This window comes from Leopardus geoffroyi, chromosome D3, assembly GCF_018350155.1.
Source record: "Leopardus geoffroyi isolate Oge1 chromosome D3, O.geoffroyi_Oge1_pat1.0, whole genome shotgun sequence".
Taxonomy (NCBI): Eukaryota; Metazoa; Chordata; class Mammalia; order Carnivora; family Felidae; genus Leopardus; species Leopardus geoffroyi.
Window position 1 is genome coordinate 80,024,483 of NC_059339.1, and position 24,438 is coordinate 80,048,920.

At 47.8% G+C, this 24,438-nt stretch overlaps 1 protein-coding gene across 2 annotated transcripts in view; it reads left to right on the forward strand.

Annotated features, from left to right (window-relative positions):
• The window catches only part of TNFRSF11A (TNF receptor superfamily member 11a), a 56,564-nt gene that overhangs the window by 2,892 nt on the left and 29,234 nt on the right, over positions 1-24,438 (forward strand). For both annotated transcript variants that reach the window (XM_045457133.1, XM_045457131.1), the window contains exons 2-3: positions 20,552-20,633; positions 21,859-21,984. In XM_045457133.1, coding sequence (XP_045313089.1) covers positions 20,552-20,633; positions 21,859-21,984 — 208 coding nt within the window. The remainder of the gene's footprint in view (positions 1-20,551; positions 20,634-21,858; positions 21,985-24,438) is intronic.

The window sequence follows — 24,438 nt, forward strand, 5'->3', positions numbered from 1 at the left end:
GTCGGACGCTTAACCGACTGAGCCACCCAGGTGCCCCTGCTAAATAGCTTTAAATGTACGTGGAAGGCTGACAGTTTTGCCCTTTAAAACATTTCTGTGATTATCTCTCTGTCTGCCTATATTTGTGAGGGAATTTGTTTTCAGACATAAGAAGAGTATTTGCCCACAGATAAAATCCTTTTGTGTTTTTATGTTGATAGTTCCACTGTTTATTCCAAGTAAGGAAATACAGAAACTCCCTGTTTTGGGTGCCTGGGTGGCTCAGTTGGTGTAAGTGTCCAACTTCCGCTCAGGTCCTGATCTCGCTGTTCGTGGGTTCAAGCCCTGCATGGGGCTCTGTGCTGACAGCTCAGAGCCTGGAGCCTGCTTCGGATTCTGTGTCTCCCTCTGTCTCTGCCCCTCCCCCACTTGTGCTTGGTCTCTCTCTCTCTCTCTCTCTCTCTCTCTCTCTCAAAAATAAACATTTAAAAAAATTTTAAAGAGAAACTCTGTTTTCAGGTAATTGATTAGACACAACCATGTTTGTCTCCAGTTATCTAAGGGCAGGTTCATTCATATTCCGGCCAACAAACATTTACGGTCTACAACACTGTGCTAGTGGGAAGCAGGATGAAGACAACTGTGTCACAGGCCACAGTCTAGACCGCGGACTAGATGGGTGAACGTGTAATAATAGTAAAGCAGCACGTAATGACAGAAGTGCAGAGGGGGGCGGAGGGAAGAACTGAACAAGGAGAACCCGAGCAATCAGGGTGGGCTTTGGAAGAAGGGGTTTCTGCCATGGTCCTTGCAGCATGGGTAGGAAACGAAGGGTCAGATTCCAAGAGGCAGCTGGGGAAGAACTTTCTAGTCGAGAGAATGGCATGGCTGATTCAGGCCTAAAGGAATCTTAGGGAAAAACAAACAAACAAACAAACAAACAAAACCTACCACTTTTTTTTTTTTTTTTAATGACTTTACAGATGGTACAAAGCACTTAATTCAGGAAAGCCAACAACAGACAGGACGTGAAACATTTATTATAGGTTTTGAGATAACTCTTGTATGGCTCCTGGTGAGGTGGTAAGGTAGACTGGTCAGAAGCAGATAAGCCACAGGGCCCTGGGAAAGCCTGTGGGGAGACCCCACGGAGGAAATCCCCTCGAGTGGAGCTCTGTGTTGTAGGATATACACCTGCCCGGCTGTCTTCCTGGCCCCCTCCCATCCTGGAGGGAGGCCTCAGCTCTATGGCAATACTTTGTTTGGAGAAGCACACCCTTGTGGACCCGTGGTCTTTAGTTCATTTTGTTGATAGCAAGGGTTTCAAATGTCTCCCCTGCTGTTTCCTTCCCGCTGTTTCCCCCAAAGTGACACATTTGTAATATAAACACATTCTCTGGGTTGATAAGGAAATATGAGCTTGCTTTTTCAGTTATCTACCAGCAATTCTTACACCAGGAAAACTGAAACAATAAAGGTGTATCTTTGAAGGTCAATAAATCAGTGTTTTATGAGGCCATGGAAAGGGGACTTCCAAACCCAGGCCTCCTTTGCAGAGAGGGTTGTGTGTAAGAAGGCGCCGTGTGAACTTTATCTGTCATGTCAGTGTTAAAATTTCCCTCACTGTATTTTCCTATTTTTGAAGTACATGGGAAAGAAATATCAGTGTTTTTTCCCCGCACGACGTGTGCAACGGACTAGGAATTTTGTCTAGACCGTTCTTGTTTTGGTTTGTTTTTGGCTTGGTGTGTTTTTTGTTTTTGTTTCGCTGAGATGGGTCTGCACCCTGGTCATCAGCTTTACAGGTGATTCGCCCACAAGGGCACCTACCGTCCCGGCCAGGTGGCCGCCCTGTGTCCCTGCAGCATCCTGAGCCCCACCCACAAGGGGAGCACCCCCGCCTGAGCACACAGCATCCTGGCCTCACCTGCGAGCGCCCCGAGCTGGCCTGGGTGGCATTCTGCCCAGCAGGTGATTTTCCTTCCCAGCACTCCTCCTGGTTGGTCAGAAGTCATCCACTTTCTCTTTGTGTCTCCCTCTGCTTGCAGGGAGTGGGCTTCCTATAGGATCCCCTGCTAGACACTCATTTCACCCTTTCTGCCCCAAAACCCTGAGCCCAAAGAAACCCAGACTGAGACGGCCGGCTTCAGCAAAGCAGAAGACCTGGTCCGTCTGAAGTTCTTAGTGAGCTTTTGAGGTTGAGCCCCGAGTGGGCGGTGAGCGAGATTACACACAGCCCCATGTCTCTGTCCTCATTCTGAGAGACGCTGTCAGCCTGTTTCCTGCCAGAGAGACCGACGTGCCCAAGCGCCCCTGGCAGGCTTCCCCTCCGTCTCCGAAGTCAAGGGCTGGCACCCCCGTCCGCAGTTTGAAGCACATTCTTTGTGAATGTGTGCTGATGACTTGATACCTGTATTTGTTTTGTGGGCCCCTCCTCTTCCAGCCTTTGATGTCTGTGGGCTCCCACATTCAGGACAGGGAACTCACTCGTGAGCAAGAAAACAACCTGTACTCTTTTATTTCGACAAAGTGAGCCCGTGCTTACCGCGTGTGGGACACCCCACAGCAGGCTGAGGGGACAGAGACCACCCCCCCCCACAGCCCCTGTCTTCGGGAGGAGCACTGACGTTTAGGATACCGTACAGGAGGAGACCGGTTTCCTGGGAGCATTTTCCACGTGTGGTGGGCGCCCAGGACGAGGAGTGCTTTAACCTGCTTGAAAGAGTCTCTCCTTCCTTTCCTGCCAGTTTGTCCAAAGCCCAGAAGGAGGGACAAGAGGGCAGCGTCTGGGCTGGGGACCCACGGGTGGCTGGGGCCAGGAGGCATGACTGCAGTGTTTTCAGGGAACTCGTAAAAGGATGGCATTCCTGGATTTCCAAGGGCACGTGGGGGGGGGGGGCAGCACCAGCACTCAGGGGCCTTGAGGCCTGCAAAATGGTTTAGGTGCTATCTTGCTGTGTTGTGGGCTGGGAGGGTCATGATCAGATGTGTGCCTTATGGGGAAGGGTGTGTGTTGGGGGGGGGGGCGGGCAGTAAGGAGGCCACTGCCCTGGTTTCGGGAAGAGCTAGCAAAGGCTTGAATCAGGCCGGTGTAGTGGCGAGAAAAAGGAGAAGCCAAGCGCAGGAGTGATTTCGGAGCCAGCGGAGTTGTGCTAGGTGCCCACAATACAGGGGCAAAGGATGTGGTCGGACCTATTACTTAAAAAAACCAAAACCAAAACAAAACAAAACCCAAGGTGATAGATGTCAGAATAGAATAGCTGACCGTTTGGATGGTGTTTCTCACGGCTTATGAAGGAAACTTCTGTCTCAGGTTCAAGTAAAGGATTTTTTCCCCCCTAAACAAGCAATAAAAGAGGGTGAATTTTAGGCTACTGAATCCCAGCTGCTCTGGATTATTTTATCGTGAGGAGGAGCCAAAGTTCTTCACACCCCATACAGGTAAACAAGCCAAGAGCGCCCAAGGCACCAGCATCCACAGGAAATCTGTGTGCTCTGGAATTTAGAACCATATCCTGTCCTAAAGGTGTCTTTGAACCAGAAGTTCAGGATGTAGGCAAATCTAAAACTCAGGACTAAAGAGAGATAAGCAGCCAGGGCTCCCAGAGGGTCCATCATTAAAGCAGGTGCAACCTGACCCGTGGTCTTCCCACACTGGCCTCAAATATGTCACCTGCCCCCAGATAGAAGCAGTGTTTACCTTGGACCTATGGCTTAGCAAACACTTCTCGCTTGCACAAAACACAGTTTCCTGGTGGCTTGCTAGTGCCTAAGAGGAATGTTTCCCTTTCTCTCTGCTCAGCTCCCTCCTGCCCACCCCTCCCCCCCAAAATCTAGCAGAGCAGGTGACGCAGAGGCCCGTCTGGCACAAGCGAGGTCCAAAAGCTGCCAGGTTTCCAAGTGGAAGGAAGAACCGACAGCAAAAACTAGCCTTCCAGTTTATCAGAGTAATAATAACTTATTACATTTCCTGTGCGCTGTTGAGAGTGCAAGAGCCACTTCCTCCAGCTACCAGAAATTTGAAGACTTTCCATTAAAAATGAGGAAGAAAAACCCTCTAACTTTTCGTGAATGCGATGGTTAAACCTGGCAAGTGGGGAGAGAGGACTGCGGTATTGCATAAATCCCAGGAAACACCACAGTGTTTGCACGTGTGGGTTCTCATGACATCCCCAAATGCAAAAACGAACCGCTTCCCTAAGGTACTGATTTAAAAAAAAAATGTTACTCTTTGTCACGTGTATCCTTACAAAAGCAAAAGTGTATCCTTAAGTAGCACAGACAGCTGCCAGACCCATATCCAGTTAAAGGAAATCTGTAAAGAGCCCTTCCCTCCTGTCAACTTTGTACCCAAGATACAAAGGCAGGATCCGTATGAAATTTTTATGGTCATGGAGAACCTCTTCCATTGGAAAGCATAGTAGAGATTCACGTCTGCCTCTGCTACCCCAGTTAATAATTCCCAATATCAGGAACTTGCCTGTAGCAGACCTAAATCTAATATGTCACAATTTGACCCCATTTCCTCAAATTTGTTCTTTCATAGGGGTAAAGATCAGTTGGTGAGTGTTCTTTATTTTAATGTTTCCATTGTTGAAGATTGTTACCCGCAACTTCCCTCTGCCCAGAGTTATTCATGCTGGTTCCTTTAACCTCTCTGTCAGCCTTTTTTCCTTTCAATTCAGTGGATCCTGATTTTGTACTTACTGGCAAAAACCACAAACGAACAAGAGGCCAGAAGACCCCGTCAGACTTCTGCCACACCGCCTGTGACCAGGAAGGCTCCCCGTCTAGTGGGGAAGATAAGACAAGACAGTCTGGCACCCCTTGGAGCCACGAGGGTCTAAAGGTCTACCAAAGAGGAAGGGCGAGATGTCCAGGGGCACAGGGCGGGGCGGAGGGAGCCGAGTGGAGAGCCGAGCAGGTGCTGCATGACCTGGTCCTGGAAAGGCAGAGATGACTCCGAGGGCAGACAGCAGGGGAAGGGGCAGCGGTGGGGACAAGCAGAGCAAACCTGGAAAAATTGAATCCAGTCCTGACGTCTGGAGTCCAGGGCTGGCCGGAGACACCAGGAAAGGATAAGACCACCTTGAGGGGGGGAGAAGGGGGTGTGTGAACAAACGTCAGGAGCTGGGACTCTGCCCTGTGGAGAGTGTGGCCCCTGGACCCAGCATCCGCACTACCTGGGAACTTGATTAGAAATGCACATCCTCAGGCCCTACCCGGTGTCTACGGAGTCAGAAATTCTGGAGGTAGGGCCCAGCGATCCAGTTTAACAACTTCCCCAGGGCATTCCGATGGCAGTGTGAGGTTGAGAACCGCTGTTAACAGACCAGGGGATCCAGTAAAAAGGTTTTGAGCTCGGCTCTAAATTCATAGTCTGTGACCGAGTACGTTAAAAACACCTGCCATTTGTTGAATCCCTCTTATGAGGCAGGTGCTGGGTGCTTTACATAGATTATCTCTCTTGCTTTTTTTTTTTTTAATGTTTATTTATTTATTTTTGAGAGAGTGAGAGAGAGCAGGGGAGGGACAGAGAGAGAAAGAGAGGATAGAATCCCAAATAGACTCCACGCTCAGCCGAGAGCCCGACGCGGGGATCGAGCCTACGAACCGTGAAATCATGACCTGAGCCGAAATCAAGAGTGGACGCTTCACCGACTGAGCCACCCAGGCGCCCTTAGATTATCTCTAATCCTCAGTCCACTTTGGCCAGGACGGTGGGGAAAATGAGGCCCAGAGAGGCCCAAGTGGCACAGTTCATTAGTGTTGGTGCTGGAGCTCCTCCTAAGAGTCCTCTCCAAGGGCATGGCCTTACCCCCTCCGGGGAGCTAGCTGCTCGTACAGTCTGCATGGCAGGGTGGGGACCAGAGCAAGGCGGTTTAGGAGTGGGGGCGGGGGGTGGGGACAGAAGCAAGCTTTTTAGTGTATCAGAAATCCTGTAACCAGTCTGCAGTTGTGATCAAGGGTGCACGCTCATGTGGGCTTTCTCTTACTGTTATTGTGCAAAAAGAAAAATGCTGTGACTTTAAGGCCAGTAAAGTTTAAACAGGCACCCGGAACACATCGCACAGGGTCTGTGGGCCAGTGATCCCTGACTCAGGAGGAGAAGAAATGTGATGGATTGAATCACCTCTGTCATTTCCTGAGGCAAAGGCATCTCTGCCTCCTCCGTGCTCCCCCAGCAGAAATAAGCTGTGCGATAGCCCTGCTCCTGCTCCTGCTAGGACACCCCACGGTCCTGTGTGTGTCCCCCACCCCCCACCTCCCTGCCACCTGCTCGGCTCTATCCTGGTTGGGGTGGGGGTGGAGACAAGATGGGCTAAAGGTAGGTTAAATGTAGTTCTGTTATATTTTTTCAAAAATTTTTAATGTCTATTTATTTTCGAGAGAGACAGTGTGAGTGAGGGAGGGAGAGAGAGAGCGGGAGACACAGAATCAGAAGCAGGCCCCAGGCTCCGAGCTGTTAGCACAGAGCCCAATGTGGGGCTCGAACTCACAGACCTTGAGATCATGACCTGAGCTGAAGTCGGCCACTTAACCGACTGAACCACCCAGGCGCCCCAGTTCTGTTATATTCTTAAAGGCTCTGTATGTCTTAATATTACTATGATTACAGTGAATTTGGGGACTCCTCTCTTGCCCCAAATTTGGATGTGTCTACCATGGCACAAGTCTAAATCCTTCCTATTCCCAATAATTGTTTTTCAGTGCCTTACAACTCACTGCGCTAAGTAGTGGAATAAAAGTTCCAAAAAGAAAGAGGGTCAGAACGCACATAGCCTCTGGTCATTGTCAGGGCTTGAGATTTCCCCTGGAGTGAGAGAGAGGGAGCCTCCAGTGGGGTTTGGGTGGGTAATAACACATATTACTAATGCACAATAGCAAGAAACCTAGAAACAGACCCCAAGCCTGTGACAATGGAGCGTAAGACACAGGGGCAATTAAATTCAGTGGGAACACAACCGGAATCGGTCTTAAACGTTAACCCATTCATTTCTAATAGTTACAAGGTTTAGAAACGTCTTTAATGCAATCATAAAAAAATTGCCCCCTTCCGATGAGCTCAGGTTTTCTATGGCCCACTTGGGGTCCCTGTGATCAGGCCGTTAAGGTCATACTTATGGGTAAGACTACAAATGAGCAAACCATCAGAATGTACAACTGATCGGTTGTCGCCTGAACTGTGCAGGGCAGTCCTCGCGGGCCTGGGAATGCAGAGGTGATGAGGTCCAGCTGCTCCGCCTGGGGAGCAAATCTCCAGTGACCTCACGGAGGGCTCTTCCGGGGTGAGAGGCACTCTGTTCCCGGGCGTTGGTGACGGGCAGGAGGCAGGAGCAGCTGTATGTGTGCGGGTTGGGCAGATCTGTGTTCTGTCCCTATTAGAAAAGAGAATTTGAGGGGCACCTGGGTGGTTCAGCTCGTTAAACGTCCGACTTCGGCTCAGGTCATGACCTCGTGGTTCGTGGGTTCAAGCCCCACATTGGGCTCTGTGCTGACAGCTCAGACCCCGGAGCCTGCTTTGGATTCTGTGCGTCCCTTTTTCTCTGCCCCTCCCCTGCTCCCTCTCTCAAAAATAAATAAATATTTAAAACAAATTTTTTAAAAAAAGAAAAGAATTTGAGCCTGAGTTTTTGGGTTTTTGTTGGTTGTGTGTGTGTGTGAGAGAGAGAGAGAGTCAGTGGGAGGCGGGGCACGAGTGAGTACGGGGCAGAGAGAGAAGCTGGGCTCACCCAAAGTAGGGCTCTTGTTTTACGCAAGGCAGGACTCCCGCTCAGCCGATGTGGGACTCAAACTCATAAACCATGAGATCATAACCTAAGCTGAAGTCCGACGCTTAACGGACTGAGCCACCCAGGCTCCCTGAAGAAGAGATTTCTAATCTCATTTGCAACCCTCTCCCCCGCCCCCATTATCTCTAATTTTTGCCAAATTGGTGGAACCCTTCCAAGCCCATGCTTGGGAGTTCAAATTTGATCCAGAACTAGTAGAAAACTGTATCTTCTGTAAAGGGAAGTTATGAGATCACAATGGTCCTTCAGGTAAAGTATTCATCAATTTAACAGAATTTGAGCATTTGCTACACGCCTAGCGCTGGTCCAGCCTGCTCACCACTAACCGTCCAGCGGGCTACTGCATAGACCTTGAGGATGCAGGACGTTAAGGAAAGTAAAGCCTCTCGCATAATACCTGGCACACACTAGGTGTTTTATAATGGCCAGTTCTTCCTTCACTCCCGTTCAGGATAAATGGCGTCTGTATCCAGCAATGGGAGAAGTGGTTCTCAACATCCATTGTACAGACAGAAGGATCGTGCAGTGCTCGGGGAAGGGACAGTGTTCTGGCTCTGGGTCTGTAACGTAATCTCTGACCTCGCTACCCCAAGACCAACGATCACCTGGAAGCCTGTTAGAAATGCAGACTCTTGGGGCCTGCCCCAGACCTACTGAATCAGAAGCTGCGTTTTCATAAGACCTCCAGGTGATTCTGTGCACATTCGAGAAGCAGTGGACTTCACTCCGAGGGCCAGGGGCAGTTTCTCTGGCCACTGTGGGGGCTAGTGACCTTATAAGCTTGGTGCATTCCCAGAGTGAAGGCAGGGCCCAGAAAGAGCCTTGGCCTCCAGCAGACCTGCAAATGCTCTTGGATTTGCAGGGGTCACTGCCTTTTAGTACAGGAAAGAAGAAATAGTAGTTCTCATCTCATATGAATACAAGTTAAAAAAAAAAAAAAGATTCAGGAAGGGCAAAAGGAAGGGAGGGAGGAAGGGAAGAAAGAAGAAAGAGGAAAGGAAAGGAAAAGAAACAAAAAGAAAAGGAAAGAAGGAAGGAAAGAAAGACCTTAACTGGGAGAATAAAGGAGCATTCACTGGGGCCTGTTGGGTGATACCATAAGGAGTCAAAGCCATCCTAATTACTGTGTTTAGGAAACAAACCGTCCTGGCACTTTCCTTTCAAGTAGCCCACAGCTGCAAACTTGTCTCCCTCTTTATCTGTCTGGAAGACAAAGACACTTGCAATTAAGGTTTTGAAATGCAAGGTTGTTTCTTCATTTTCCCCAGGGCCACATGTTTTCTTTTCAAGGAGCAGAGATAATGAATGTATTGTGAGGAAAGTAAGAAAGAGGGTGGAGCAAAAATCAATGCACCTTTGATAGGCCCCTTCTGAGTAAGTGCGGCCTCCTGGTTTTCCTTAAGGAGCACACCTGGAGCCAAGGTGGTCAGGGGAAGGGGCTGCGGGGTCCACACAAAGCAACTGCCAAGATCGCCCATCAGGTCAGTTCAAGGCTTGCTAGGTCAAAATGGCGTCAAGAGAGAAGTTACTTTTATTTATTTATTTTTGAGAGAGAGAGAGAGAGAGAGGGAGGGAGGGAGAGAGAGAGAGAGAGAGAGAGAGAGAGAGAGAATCCCAAGCGGACTCCTCGCTGTCAGCGCAGAGCCTGCTTCGGGGCTCAAACTCAGGACCCTTGAAGTCATGACCTGAACCGAAATCAAGATTTGGACGCTTAGCTGACTGTGCCACCCAGACGCCCGAGTCTATGTTTTTTTTTTTTTTCAACGTTTATTTATTTATTTATTTTTTTTTTGGGACAGAGAGAGACAGAGCATGAACGGGGGAGGGGCAGAGAGAGAGGGAGACACAGAATCGGAAACAGGCTCCAGGCTCTGAGCCATCAGCCCAGAGCCCGACGCGGGGCTCGAACTCACGGACCGCGAGATCGTGACCTGGCTGAAGTCGGACGCTTAACCGACTGCGCCACCCAGGCGCCCCCCGAGTCTATGTTTTTAAGGTGTTTTTTAATCAAACCTGACCTAAGTCAGATTTGTTTTTCTGTGCGTAGTATCTATTCCTAAAAAAATCTTATGGCAAAATGTTTAAGATTGTGAATTTGATGTTATTTTATCACAATTAAAAATTTAAAAAAAAAATTTTTTTTTTTTTAACTCTTAGGGCAGATGATGGGGCGCCTGGGTGGCTCAGTCGGTTGAGCGTTCGACTCTTGGTTTCCGCTCAGGTCATGATCTCACAGTTCGTGGGTTCGAGCCCCACTTCGGGCTCTGCACTGACAGCTCCGAGTCTGGAGCCTGCTTGGGATTCTCTCTCTCTGCCCCTCCCCTGCTTGCTTGCTCTCAAAATAAATAAACTTAAAAAAATAAAAAATATCTAAACAGGGGCGCCTGGTGGCCCAGTGGGTTAAGTGTCCGACTTAAGCTCGGGTCATGATCTCATTGTTTATGGGTTCGAGCCCCACGTCACGCTGTGTGCTGACCACTCAGAGCCTGGAGTCTGCTTCCAATTTTGTGTCTCCCTCTCTCTCTTTCTCTCTCTCTACCCCTCCCCGGCTTGCTTGCTTTCTCTCAAATATAAACATTAAAAAAATTTTTTTTAATAAAATAAGTAAAATAGAACTATGGCAGATGTTGTAAGGCCTGCCTAGTAATGAAAATAGCATGAAGTGCTAATTATTTAACCTTTGATGGTGTTAAGTCAACGTCCCAGGTGAACCTAAAGTCAGCACCACACAATCTGGGTGCTTCAGGGATGTACTAACTCACGATCCGGAGGATTCTGGGATCAGTTGTGTGACTTCCTGTGCTATCCTCCCTCACTGCATTAGTCACATGGACCTTCCTGCTCTTCCTGATCAAGCCTTGCACACTCTCGGGCTTTTGCAAATGCTCCCTGCTCCTTACGTCCACCTGGGAATACTCCTCCTCCTGATACTTGCTGTGAACTTGGCTTGTTCCTTCACTTTATCCAGGTCTCCACTGAATGTCGTCTTACCAGAGGGTCCCCTTCTGAGCCCATTATAGCTTACCCTGTTTTATTTCTTCCGTCACACCCATTACAACCAGATTTCACTTTATGTTTATTTATTGTCTTGTGTGGACTATAAGCAAGGACGCACTCTTTCTCCCCAGGACCTCCCTGCTCCCTCTTCTCTCTCCCTCCACCTGTCCAAGCACCTGCCTTCTTGTCACCCTGCTCTGTCTCTGCCCCTCACCTCCCCCTGCACGGCTTTGTGCGCCTCTCTCTGTGATTGCTTCCCAGTCCAAGAGCTGGGCCCACGTTCTCGCTCCTTCCCTGCCAGTGAGGGCCATATCCAGGAGCTTAATGGGACTTGGCTTTTTCCAATACATGCACCAGTTCCTGAACCGCTGTGTGGGTCTCTGTTACAGTCGTCTTTCCTCTCTGTCTGTGCCTGTATCCAGTGTTAAACGCTTTGAGAGGCCAGGGATGGGCTGATTTCTTTAGTCTGGCACCAGGCCAACCCCTTGCCCAAGTACGTGAGGGCTCAGCACAGACAGCTTTGAAAGTGTGATAGAGCTTTTAAAGAGATAGATGCTGCCTGTCATTAAACCCTAGACTGGAGCAGAATGTGTCTGCTGGTCATGAGCTTGATGAATGACAGGCAAAGGAGGGAGTGGCCTTAGTTTTTATTTGCACAGTGAGTAAATGAATCACAACCCCTTTATGGAAGGTAGTCTGCACGTGGGGAGGGGGTTGATTTCATATTTGTGATTTTCCGTGAGCCGCTAGGAGTTGACCAGCTGTGATGAATGCCCTTCGAGTTGGCGTTTTCCCTCCTCTTCGTCACTGGAAGCATATTCATAAAATGCATTTTAGAATGCCGCAGACCCTTCAGCAGCAGGTCAGTTAGCAGAGTATTTGTGACCATCGTGACTTCCTTCACCATCTCTGAAACAAACTAGACACATTTTTTTCATATTAATCAGAGACGACTTGAGCCTCGTTTACAGCAGGTGTTTTTTTCTTTTTTAAAAATGTTTTAAAGTTTATTTGTGGAGGGATAGGTTCTACTTGCATAAGTGGGTTCGAAAACAGCTTAGGGTGGAAAGCCGCCACCGTGGGGCAATAGCACCCAAGGTGAGCTAGCGAGGTAGTGTGATGGGATCACGAGGAACTCGTTTTATCACCTGCAGAAAATTACTTAAAACGTCTGACGCCAATCTGTTGCACTTTGATCACAAACTCCACTTGCCCCCAGACCCTTTGCTTCTTACACGCACAAGTTAATGATTCTTGTCTGATTGTTTTCTCCACGTTCACGTGTGTAAGATCTTGTTTTCTTCACGTTCACCACGTGGGTAATGTCTTGTGAGCTCGATAAATACGGAGACGAAAGCGTTGTCTGGGGTTCTGGTCTCCTCCTGGACATTAGTCTTTTGTATTCAATTCTGCGTCCACTCTCTTGCTGGACAGGACCCAAACTCGTAGTCTGTGACATTTATTTATTGATTGATTGATTTTGAGAAAGAGAGTATATGCAAGCGGGGGAGGGGCAGAGAGAGAAGGAGAGAGAGAAATCATTTATTGAGGGCGGAGGGAGAGAATTTATTGATTGATTGATTGATTGCAGAGAGAGAAGGAAAGAGAGAATCCCAAGCAGGTTCTGTGCTAAGAGCGCAGAACCTGCTGTGGGGCTCAAACCCACGAACCTAGACGTAGTGACCTGAGCCGAAATCAAAAGTCAGATGCTTAGCCGACTGAGCCACCCAGGCACCGTAACAGATCTTTTTTTCTTCAAGAGCTGTGTGTAAGATATACATCTGTGAAATGAATTATATTTTATTTTTTTTTTAGCTTGTTTATTTTGAGAGCAAGAGCAGGGAGGGGCAGGGGCAGAGAGAGAATCCCAGGCAGTTTCTGTGCTGTCAGTGCAGAACCCAACGTAGGGCTCAAACCCACGAACCATGAGATCACGACCGGAGCCGAAACCAAGAGTCGGACGCTTAACCAACTGAGCCACCCAGGTGCCCCAGTGGATTATATTTTAAACACTCAGGGTGTTTTCTGTTTAAACCCTCTGGTTCTCTGAATCTACTTGCATTATGACTTGGACCACGTACCTGGCTGATTTAACGGTGTCTCCAAGTCCTTGGTGTGTGCCATAGCTCGGGGTCTCCCCAGCGAGGGGAGTATGCTAGGTGATCTCTTGGGTGCGTGGGGGATTCTCCAAAAGCTGCCCCTTTGTTCTCTGTGTGCTTTTACAACATGCGATCTTTATAGGTGCCTGTGTCATGTTCTGAAGTATGAAATGTGAAGCTCTGGTTTGAACAAAAGAAAAAGGAGTCTATTACTCTGCACACCTGTAGGCTTGAATTTCTATCAAGTTTATTTACAATGAAAACGTCTAGAAGGGCATTTGGTCAGAACTCAGTTATGTCCTAGTTAACAACAGTCACAGGCAGATACGATCTAGCAGCCGCTTTATCAGCAGACGCCCTGAGTAAACTGTCTCTGCCCTCACCCAAGAGTGGCTTATGTCACGGACTGAACCCCCAGACAGAAAACCACTGAAATGACTCTGACCGTTTGTCACGATTTCAATCCCATGAGAAAAGCACTTCTTTATGTGAAATCACACATGCTTTAAAAAAAACCTCTTTGATGAAAAACACTCCTCCCCCCACCCCGCCCCCAATCCCCAGAGCTAGGTTGGCCCCTAGCTGGCCAGAGCTAGGTTACAAGTGAACAGGGAAGGTGCACTCAGGGAAACTGTCAGGACTCCAGAACTTTACTGCAGGTCCCCACTCTTTCTTTGCCATCCTTTTTCCCCTTTCCAGTGACAGTGTTTCCTTTACCCCCTCGGGGAATGATCTGATGTAAGTAATGTACGCTCACTAATCCTCAGGTGTGCGCATGAGCATTTGCCCCCCACCATTGACCGCTGGCCAGGGGTCCACCACTGTGCTGAGTGAATAATGCAGTTCCCTCACTTCATTCCCCCACAGCTTGCTAGAGAGGTCTTCTAGCTTCAAAGTGAGGAAGCAGAGTCTCAGTTTTTATGAGTATTGCTGCTTGCCAGGACTACCTGATTTACGTGAATGGTCACATCCGATCCTCACTGCAGGGGGAGGAGTGCAATTATTAGCCCCATTTTACAGGTGAGAAGACTGAGGCCTTAGACTTGCCCTCTCCCTTGTCCTCCAATTGTAGAAATGGAGACGGTTTTACTAAAGCGACGTCAGGCATTCGTCTATCCCAGCCAAACTGGAAGCTGAATTTGGAGGACTGGGGAGAAAAATCCTGCCCTGAAGTCCACTGCCCTAACCAGTGTGCCGCCTGGCCAGGCCCTTCCTCCTGCTTCACCTCTTTCCGAGTTCACCTGGCCCCTCCCTCTGTCCTGCTAAATTCCTGCATGCTGGCATGTCAGGCTTTATTTGAGTTGGTCGTTCATTTGTCTTTTTTACTGTAGGGACCTATCTTATCAGACTTCTGAGCTACCAATGAGTCCTATGACATTTCCACTTCTAGTTATGAACTTGCAACCAAGAAGCATGAGGGCAGGATGCTTTCTTTTTATCACCAGACATGACTCAAGACTAAAGTAGAGACCGGCATCTGGAAACGCCTGGAGGAGAGGAGCTAAGAAAGGAGCAAAGCTGAAAAGGTCCCCCAGAACATCTCGATTTGAAGGGGTTTTGACACACTAACCGGGGTGTCCGTGAGGGGAGACACTTGAAATCTCTCTGGCCTGCGGTTCTCAGCCAGCCCAGAAAAAAAGACCCTCAGCAGAATTTGCTGGGTCGCCCTGATCCCTGATCCGTTGAGCCTCATCTTTTGTTTGTTGTTCATTTGTTTCTCGAAACAAAGGCTTCAGAGACAGTTTCCTGGAGTGAGACAGTCCTAGTTCTGGGGGACACAGGTGACTAGTAATCTCTTTGTATTCCATTCTGAGTAGGAGCAATTTCAACAGTGACTTTCTTTTAGGATATTGTTTCTCAAGGACAGCAGGACTATTAAGTGAGGTGTAATTTTCACATTTCATAGTTTCTCTCTTAACACAAACCACGTCTTTCAATTCGACTGTAACAGTCAGAAATTTGATACTATCTTGACTTAAATTATAACCAAATTTCTCAAATATAGTCACGGATGATATTTTATAAAATAAAATCTATGGAAAATCCCTCGTTTGTTTTTCTGGGTTGGGTTCTTTTCCTCTTGATTTGACAGAAGGGGCCAAGCTTCTTTCTGCTTTGTTATATGTCAGTATGAATTTTCAGCAGAGCCAGCAAGTAATTTTAGTATCCATAATGACTTTCACTACAATTGGGTTGCTTAACAGCACAAAAAATAAATATTTAAGTCAACCTTCCCTACGGGATCTAAATATAGACCCACCGGTCTCTGTAGCTCCACTGGCAAAGATGTTATCTTTCCTCGGCTTAGGGTTTTTCAGAATTAGATCCAACGTGGCTTTGCATTGGGAGATAAATCCATGCAGCTTTATAAAGAGAAACTTGATGTACAATTTATTATCTTCCTCGTGCCTCACAAAGCCTTGCTCCGGCTGTGGACACGCTTATTCCGGGCGAGTTTGTCATCTGTTAAAATAAACAGCCTGTGTGCCCTGAGAAAAAAATATACACACGACACAAAACATACAAGAGAGTAAAGCAACAGAAGGCCAGTAAGTTAAATGTATCGTCTCGCCATTTTAACTCCTCTTTCTAGGGCTTTCCAAGGAATCTATGTGGGTGGGGGGGGGGGGGGGGGGGCGGGGGTTGGCAAAGCATATTTGCTATAAACAGACTCCAGTGTTCCTTATCAATCTGGGGTAAGTCTTTTAGAAAACAAAGGCTAGTTGATATAAACCTGTGGGTCAAACATCATTTTTGTAGTTTATTAAGAGCTATAGTAGAGGGGCGCCTGGCTGGCTCAGCGGGTTAAGCGTCCGATTTCGGCTCAGCTCATGGTGTCGAGGTTCCTGGTGCTTCGGCTCCTGTGTCTGCTTCTCTATGCTCCTCCCCTGCTCACGCTCTGTCTCTCAAAAATAAATAAACATTCAAAAATATATATTTTAAAAAAGAACTGTAGTAGAACCCTGTCGATACATGGCTTTTTTTTTTTTTTTAAATAAGACTTTTAAGTGCCATCGTATTCCCCAAAACACAAATGCTGCTGACAGGCCTGACCCCAAGCTGGCCTCCAGGGCACCTGTTCTGTGGCTGAGTGTCCCCAGTGGATCACAGGTCAGTTCTCCCTTCACACCTGCAAGGGGGATGCAGCAGGGGATGGGCGGTGCTGGCACCTGCCGGGAGAAGTGACAGGGAGACATCCCCCAAAGCCTGTGGTTACTTTTGAATTTTGTATCATGTCACTGTATTCTTTATTTAATAACTGGAAAGTCAAAAAGTGGTGCTGCTTTGTTTCATGAAAACAACTATGGCTCAAAAGCTCTATTGTTTCAGCAGGAAACAAGCCAATCATAAAGGAGTTCTGGAACAAAAAGATCTAGATAACTAACAGGTCGTGCGTGTCTCGATGCAGTTGCCAACGGCCTTTTGCTGTTGCATCTTGAGCAAAGAAAGGAGACTGCAGGGTTAACACATCACCCCTTCTGCTAACTTCCCCTACTCCCCAAGTGAGTGTACTTTTGTAACATTGAGCGGGAATGGCTTTTTATCAAATTCCTGCCTTACTAGGATCGCTACCAATAATAATAGCCACCTCACAACCACCACCAAGAGCTTGGCCTTGGAGGATGGAGTTAGGCCCAAATTCTGAGCAGCTGGAAGGGAAGGCCTGAGGACCAGCAGGGGCTCCAGGAGCCTGGGCACTCACCCCAGCCTGGGTGCTGGTGAGATGGTAGACCTGAGAGCTATGATCTGTGGGAAGGGGGTGCCTGGGTGGCTCTGTTGGTTGGGCATCTGATCTTGATTTCAGCTCAGGTCATGATCTCCTGGTTTGTGGGATCGAGCCCCGTGTCAGCACAGAGCCTGCGTGGGGATTCTCTCTCTCTCTCTCTCTCTCTCTCTCTCTCTCTCTCTCTCTCTCTCTCTCTCTCAAAAATAGATTTAAAAAAAAAAACCACACCTACAATCCTTAGGCAAAAGGAAGGATCGGACTAAGAGAGACTGGGGGGCATCCATGCATTCACACCAAAAAATGGCTTTCAAAGGATGTACTTGGCAAGACATGCAGGCAGGAGGAGACCGGCATAAGAGAGCTCCGGGCATAAAGGAGAGGGGGCGCAGGCTAACTGGAGACCAAGCTAGGCAGGCAGGACTCAGGGACTTGGAAGCTGGGGGCACAGGCAGGTGGAGCGAGCCTGGCCTGCAGCATCGTGAGACAGGTCCCCAGGGGACCAGCAGAAGCAAGACAGGCCAGTGGATTTCCTAATAGTTACCAGCCCAGGTACTGCAGCCGGGAGAACAGCCCTGGAACCCGTCCTGGGAGTGGAGCACGGGATCCGAGCGAGGCCAACACACGGCCGGCTCCGCATGCGGCGTGTGAGGTCAGGGAGCCGCTCAGGCCTGTAGCAAGAGGGTTCGTCCTACAGCTGCATCTCTGCAAGCGGAGGCAAAGAAGGTTGGCAGAGAGAGCCAGGATGGAGGAGCAAAAAGGACAAAGGCATGGCTTGCCTTCTCCTGAGTGTGCAGGCACCCTAAAGAAGATTTTCCAGATTCTTTTTATTTACCTGCAAGCCATATTTCCTTACGTGTACGTATAGGTAGCCTTTTAGGTTGTATATATATTCTATTTTGAAGGTTTGAAGGCATCCTGCAGAGCATATAACGTGCCTAAAGAACCAAATAGCGTTGTAAGCTGTGCCTCGAGTTAGATTAATGCCCTAATTGTCTGCCTCACCATGGCCAATCTTCCAGTAGCAAAATTGTTGCCGCTGCTGCTTAAAAGATCTGTAATCCTATAGCTCTGTCAAGTAGATATGTCAGTTTGGGGGTGATGAAAATGTTCTAGAATTGTATGGCCATGGTGGTTGCACCGCTTTGTGAATATACTAAAACCCACTGAACTGTACCCTCTCAAGGGGGGAGTTTTATGTGAGTTATATATTGATTTTTAAAAAAGAAGACACGTTCGGGTGTAAAGTCACAGTCAGCTTAGGAGAGAGAAATGAATTCGAAGGAATTGTCTGTTGAGGAGCTGGGACATCTGGTCACCTCTGGAATCAGTGACTTGGCCCCTTTTGCCAGAAGGTGTGAAATCCCTGGGCTCGAAAACGGATGGGCGGAGCGAGTCACAGCCACACTCCTGGATGGGCAAACGGATTGTCCACATGTTCACGTCAGCTGGTGCTCGACAGGAACCAGGCTTTGGAACCCAGGACACAGCCTGACAGTGTGCTAAGCAGCTGCTTCAGGGGTAGACCTTTTACCAAATTCCCCTAAAAAGAACCTCTCTGTGGGTAACATAAAGCCTATGCTTATCTTCCAGAGACTGCTGCAGCTTTCGTCTGGGTCAGAAGCAATTGATAACCTTTACTATCTGAAATGAGGCCTGACCACGTTTCTCTTGTTTGCCTTTGTCATCAGTAAGGCAGGAGTGTTCGCATAATCATTAGGCTCAGATGAGTCCTAGTTGGGAGAATTTGCATTGACCACACTCAGCTTTGCCGGTTCTCTCCTGTTCGTCTTCCACATGCATCTGTTGCCTTGCCAGTCGCAGACCAGGGCTGCCTCCGGGGGAACGGATTCCTATCACAACAAAAAGAGAGAACGGAATGGAGGGATGGTTTCTGTTATGTCACCCTTCCTGGTTTCCACTGGGCTCGCTGCTCGGCCCTTAAGCCCTATCCCGCACCAGCTCGCGGGGAGCATCCAGCTTGCAGGGTCCCAAGTCCCCGGGAAGGGTTGGCTGGGCTTAGTCCAGATACAACCTCCCTGGCACACGTGACCCCAGGAACACATTCAGCATTCTCACCGACCTCAACGTAGCCCTCCCTGCCCCCTCCCTCCCGGAAGCCCTGTGCCTGGCCCGCGGGAGGCCGGAGAGGGCCACATTGGCTGCGTCCCCCCCACCCCCACTCAGCTAGCCTCGGGTTTTCTGGCGTGGTGCTTTCTTCATAAAACTTCCTTCCATAACAGGTATTTTGAGAATGCTGGGCTTCTTCTAAGCTGTTATTTCCACACCTTCCAACCAGGCTCTTTAATATGCAGATGAAGCCCTCTGCGGGGGGCTCAGTCATTGCTGTCCCCCACCACTCTGCTGATGGCCTCCCTCGCCACCCTGACCCCATGCGCCATTTTAGGCCTCCGAACTGTTCTCAGTTCTCTCCCTTCCTCCCTCTCCCTACCTCCCCCTGCCAGTTCCTTTTCTCTCATCTGGCCCATCTCTACGTATCCTGTAAGACTGAGCTCACTTATCAGAGTCCTTAGGACACCCTCCCTGGCCTTCTCAGGCTGAGGCAGCATCTGCCTCTGCGGGGGACGCACGCCGGTGTGTATAAGCCCCTTGAGGGCAGGGTTTGTAACTTCGGATCCCTGAGCCCCAGCAGGCGTGCAGCCTTTGGTGACTTTTGAGCCAAATCCAGCTGTTGTACCACACCGTTCTGTTTCTGACCTGCCTGCCTGTCGACAGGACTGTGGTGGTGTTTCTTGCACACTGAGAAAGCTGATGCAGAAGGAGCTTTCCTGTGGCAAAGTGATAAGAATCTCTGAGTGATTGCAGGGGACTTGGCTTTTTGTTTTGTTTTACGTAGATGGGCAGATCTGGAAATTGTATCTAGAATTGTACAGAAAGGAAACAGAGGCTCAAAAAGCTTAAGCAGCCAGTTGCGGGGGGGGGGGGTAGGGGGGGGATCCTCTCAGCCAGCAGGCCGCAGGACCCAGAGCTCCAACCCTGCAGTGTTCTTGTAACATGTTGTTGTCCCACTTTAAAAAATTCTCCGTGTGTTTCGATTCTAAGAGGTAAGCAGTATTAAACATCTTTTTTTTTAATTTTTTTTACATTTTATTTATTTTTGAGAGAGAGAGAGAGAGACAGAGACAGAGAAGAGCACACGTGGGGGAGGGGCGGAGGGAGGGAGACACAGAATCCGAAGCAGGCTCCAGGCTCCGAGCTGTCAGCACAGAGCCCGATGCGGGGCTCGAACCCACGAACTGTGAGATCATGACCTGAGCTGAAGGCAGTTGCTTAACCAACTGAGCCACCCAGGTGCCCCTAAACATCTTTTAAAGCTCAGAGAATGTCTGGGCTGCCTGGGTGGCTCAGTCGGTTAGGCATCTGACTCTTGATTTTCGCTCAGGTCATGATCTCATGGTTCATGAGTTCAAGCCCCGCATCGGGCTCTATGCTGATGGTATGGAGCCTGCTTGGGATTCTCTCTCTCTTCCTCTCTCTCTGCCCCACATGCGCGTGCTCTCTCTCTCTCTCTCTCTCAAAATAAATAAGCTTAAAAAAACTCAGAGAAAATCTGTAAGACCAAATTTGACATCCCTTGTGGACAATATGTATATTAAGGGGCCTCCTTATGTTCTACGGTTTTATGACCAAAGTTGCTGAGCATGTCTCTGTCCACCATGTGACCGTAATCCATCATATTACCATGAGCATAACTGGAATATTTTTAAATGCTTAAATGGGTTTTAACGCCAGCACCGATTGGTTTCGTACATTCTTAGTGGGGAATGTGCTAATATAGGGAAATGGCATTGCAGGGAGGCGGTATCACAAAGAGCAGTTTCAGGACTGTTGATGGTGTTTTCCTAGGCTTGTCAGAAATGGAATTTGGTGATTCACTTTTTGTTGTATCCAGAAAGGACTTGTGCAAAATCTCTACCTGGTGTCAATTTCCTTTGCAGGTGACTTTTCAGATCACCCCTCCATGTACCCATGAGAGGCATTATGAGCGTTTTGGACGATGCTGTCATAAATGTGAACCAGGTTTGTGTGTCTGAGTCACCTTTCCTTGCCCCTCAAAAGCGGGTGGAGCTCTCATTTATTTCTTAATCCAAGGAATAACTTCTATCCTGCCGGATTAAAAAAAAAAAAAAGAAATTGGATCGACTTTTTATGGCAGTGGCAGGTAGTACTGCGTGTCACCCTGAAGACAAAAACCTCTCTCTCAATAGATAAAATCACTTAAAAATCAAAAACAATTGCAGAAACTGCTACTTAATTTATGCTGGAACACGGTTTTCTAAAACGCTATTTCTTGAGAAACCATGGTTTTGAAAACCATATTTTAGCACTTTGCAATTCAAACTTACAACATACAAAATGTAACTCTTCTTTAAAAGTATTTTACAGAAAATTTGGGGGGGGAATACCATACTGGAATTGTTGCTGCTGAAAATTGCCTACGCCCTATTAAACCTTCTCCCCACGCACCTGCTGAGGGGCAGAAGGCGGACCGGTTACCTCTCCCCCACAGTTGCTCTGCCAGATTGTGGCCAAATGTTTCTACAGCCTCAGTAAAGCCCCAAGTCCGTGGGGTCCTCACTCATTCATTGTTCTAGAAACCGCGGTTACATTACAAGAGGATCCTTTAGATATTCAAGATGTAAATATTTTTCAGATGTGCAGAGCAAGAGCTGGTGATTTTCGTGAGCATGCATGCATGTGTGTGCGTGTGCGTGTGCGTGCATGTGTGCGTGTGCATGCATGTGTGTGCATGCGTGTGTGTGTGTGTGTGTAGTGCTCTTTAGTCAAACTGAGTTACCTATGAGCCCCCAGTATATGTAGAACAAAAGAAGTTAAGTCTCCAGATTGACAGCAGAGGGGATTTTGGAGATGGGAGGGCAGGGGTAAGGTGAAATTCTTGTTTAGCCCCCAGGGAACCCCTCAAGTTCTACAGTTACCTGTTAGAAAACTATCCTCCTTTTCCCTGGTCAGCAGAGATGTAGGGTGGAAAGGATGATGTTTTACTTAGATGAGCTAAAAGGCTGCTCACCTTGAGCACAGCAAACCTAGGAGAGGCTGTTTTAGCCAGCTGGGATGCCTGAGAGCCCATCACTGATATGTGGCCTCATCCCTTGTATCTTACTGTGATAGGGGACTTCCTGGGATCGCAGTCCTTTAAATGGTCCAATAGATTGGTGTATTTTTGTTGTTATTTTTCTTGGGGGGGTATTTTCAATTGGTGCATTTTTTTCTCTCCTAAATTAAGGAAAGTACATGTCTTCTAAATGCACTACTACCTCGGAGAGTGTATGCCTGCCGTGTGGCCCGGACGAGTACTTAGACACCTGGAATGAAGAAGATAAATGCTTACTGCATAAAGTCTGCGACTCAGGTAAGTCAGGCATATCAGCGGCAAGTGTGAATAAGTGATATTTTTGATACGGTGGTGCTATCTCTTTTGGGGGGCATAGGGAGAAGCTTTGACCTTGGACCCCGAGAAGCAAGTGCTTCAGATCCCGAAGCATTGTGTGAACATTCTTCATTTAGAACATTTTTTTTTTTTTAAGAGCGAGGGAGAGAACCCCCAGCAGGCTCCACGCTCAGCACGGAGCCCAACGCGGGGCTCAATCCCACAAACCGTAGGATCGTGACCTGAGTTAAAATCAAGAGTTGGACACTTAACCAACTGAGCCACCCAGGCATCCCTTCATGTCAAACCTTTGTTCTAATATAATTGAGACCAGGAGAGGTTGGGTGACTTTTCTAAGGTTAACAAATGAGAAGCAGGACTCAAAGCCAGATCTGACTCTCAAGTCTTCTTCCTGAACCGTAAGTGTCTTACTATACAGTTTGATCTCCCTATCAGACTGCTATTTTTTTTTATTTTGACTCAAAAAAATGTTAATTATAGTTTAATTGTAGGAATCAGGATCAAAATATGTCCCTTTAGTCTTGACCTAGAGGTTCCTTTGCCTTTTTTTTTCTTTCCCATTTAGTTTCTCTGTTGCAGAAACCATCTTTGTAATCCTGTGAAGTTTCCACAGTCTGATTTCTGCTGGTTGCATTCCCTTTGTGTCATTTAACAGATTTTTCTGTCTCTTCTATTTCCTGCAAAGCGATTGTTAGGTCTAGAAGGCTCATGAAAAGCTGGGTATTTTTGTTTATTTGTTTGTTTGTTTGTTTGTTTTGCAAAACTGCTTCATAGTTGGCATGATGCAGGGATCATATAGTAGCTAGCTGCTTACCTCTCTTCTTGTGATATGAGCGGCAGTCGACCATCATGGCCTCGATCCATTTTCATTAGGAGCTGTAGAAAGGCGACCTTCTATCACTCCTTCTTCGTTATAGTTGGAGAAGCTTCCCTCCTCAACTAATTGTTACCCTGAATTACAGTATATACAGGAAAGGCAGAATGAATGCTTGTAACTTTATTTACCACTTTTCAAAATAATGCCTAGATCACCAAGCTTCTCCAAAGGATTTGTATGAATATTACGAACGCAGCCATTTAGACATATTTGAGGTATTTTAATCTATTGCAGTTACTAGTTGTATGGGTGCTCAGATTATCTTACCTCCTCCAGCTGGCCCCTCAGTCTTTGCTATGACCCCAGGTGACTTTAAGAGCTCCCCTTGCCTCCAGGCTCATCTTGGACATTTCCTGCTTCGAACCTCAAACCAGCCATTTCTTTAAGAATTCCTGACTGCATCCAGAGGAACATCTTATTTAGCGACCTCACTCTGGGTGCCCGTGAGGCTCACTGTTACCAGACTGATCCTTGTTTATAGGTTCTTTTCAGTGGACAGAATTAGAAGAGAAGTATTTTTTTTAAACGTCATAATTTTCTAATGTGTTAGAGACAGCTGGCAGATTTTGGCCGCAAAAGGTAACATGGAAACTCCACTGAGCAGAAGCATCTGATCAAGTCTTTTTTTCTTTCCCACTGCTTAGTAATGACCTTGACTCACTGCTGTCTCTTGGAAATAAAGATTCATTCTGTCTCCTGCCAAAGTCAATTAAAGCCCCAAACCTGGTACGTTAAGATACTTAAAAATAACGTCAAAATTTTTCATCACCACACCGGCTTACATGCACTCACATTTGAGTGGGTCGTGGAATTAGAATTTTCCAAGGAAGTGATCCTTGTCCATGTATGTTGTGGCATTAGGCACATGTTTATGCAGATTGGCCTTGGTGCTATACAACTGACCTGGGCACCGGGGAGCAGAGCGGACACAGGAGGGAGGCAGGAAGATTTCTCAGGTTCTCCATGCTCGGGTCTAAAAAGAATGGGAATAGGAAACATCCCCTCCCTGAGGGCTGGAACTTGGGCTTCTCTAACAGAATAGCACAGACTGAGTGGCTCAAACAACAGACCTTTATTTCTCCCAGTTCTGGAGGCTGGAAGTGGGAGATGGGGGTGCCAGCATGGTTGGGTTCTTGGTGAGTGCCCTCTTCAGGATTTCAAGATTTTCTTGCCGTGTCTCCATATGGTGGAGAACAGAGGAAGGAAGCTGTCTGCTTTTGTACAGAGGCACTAATCCACTCATGTGTCTCCAACCCCATGGCCTAACCACCTCCCGAAGGCTGCACTCCTTAGTACCATCACCCTGGGGGTTAGGATTACAACATGAATTCTGAGAGGACCCACAATCTGTCCAAAACAAACTTCCATAAGTACTCAGTATAAGTAAGGCTATTTGGACAGGCCAGGTGAGATGGGGTCCTATAGGGTCCTAAAGTCTGTTTCAAATAATATTGTATTATATCGTGTGTGTGTGTGTGTGTGTGTGTGTGTGTGTGTATGCAGGTTGATTCCTGTTATTCACAGAATAATGTTCTATA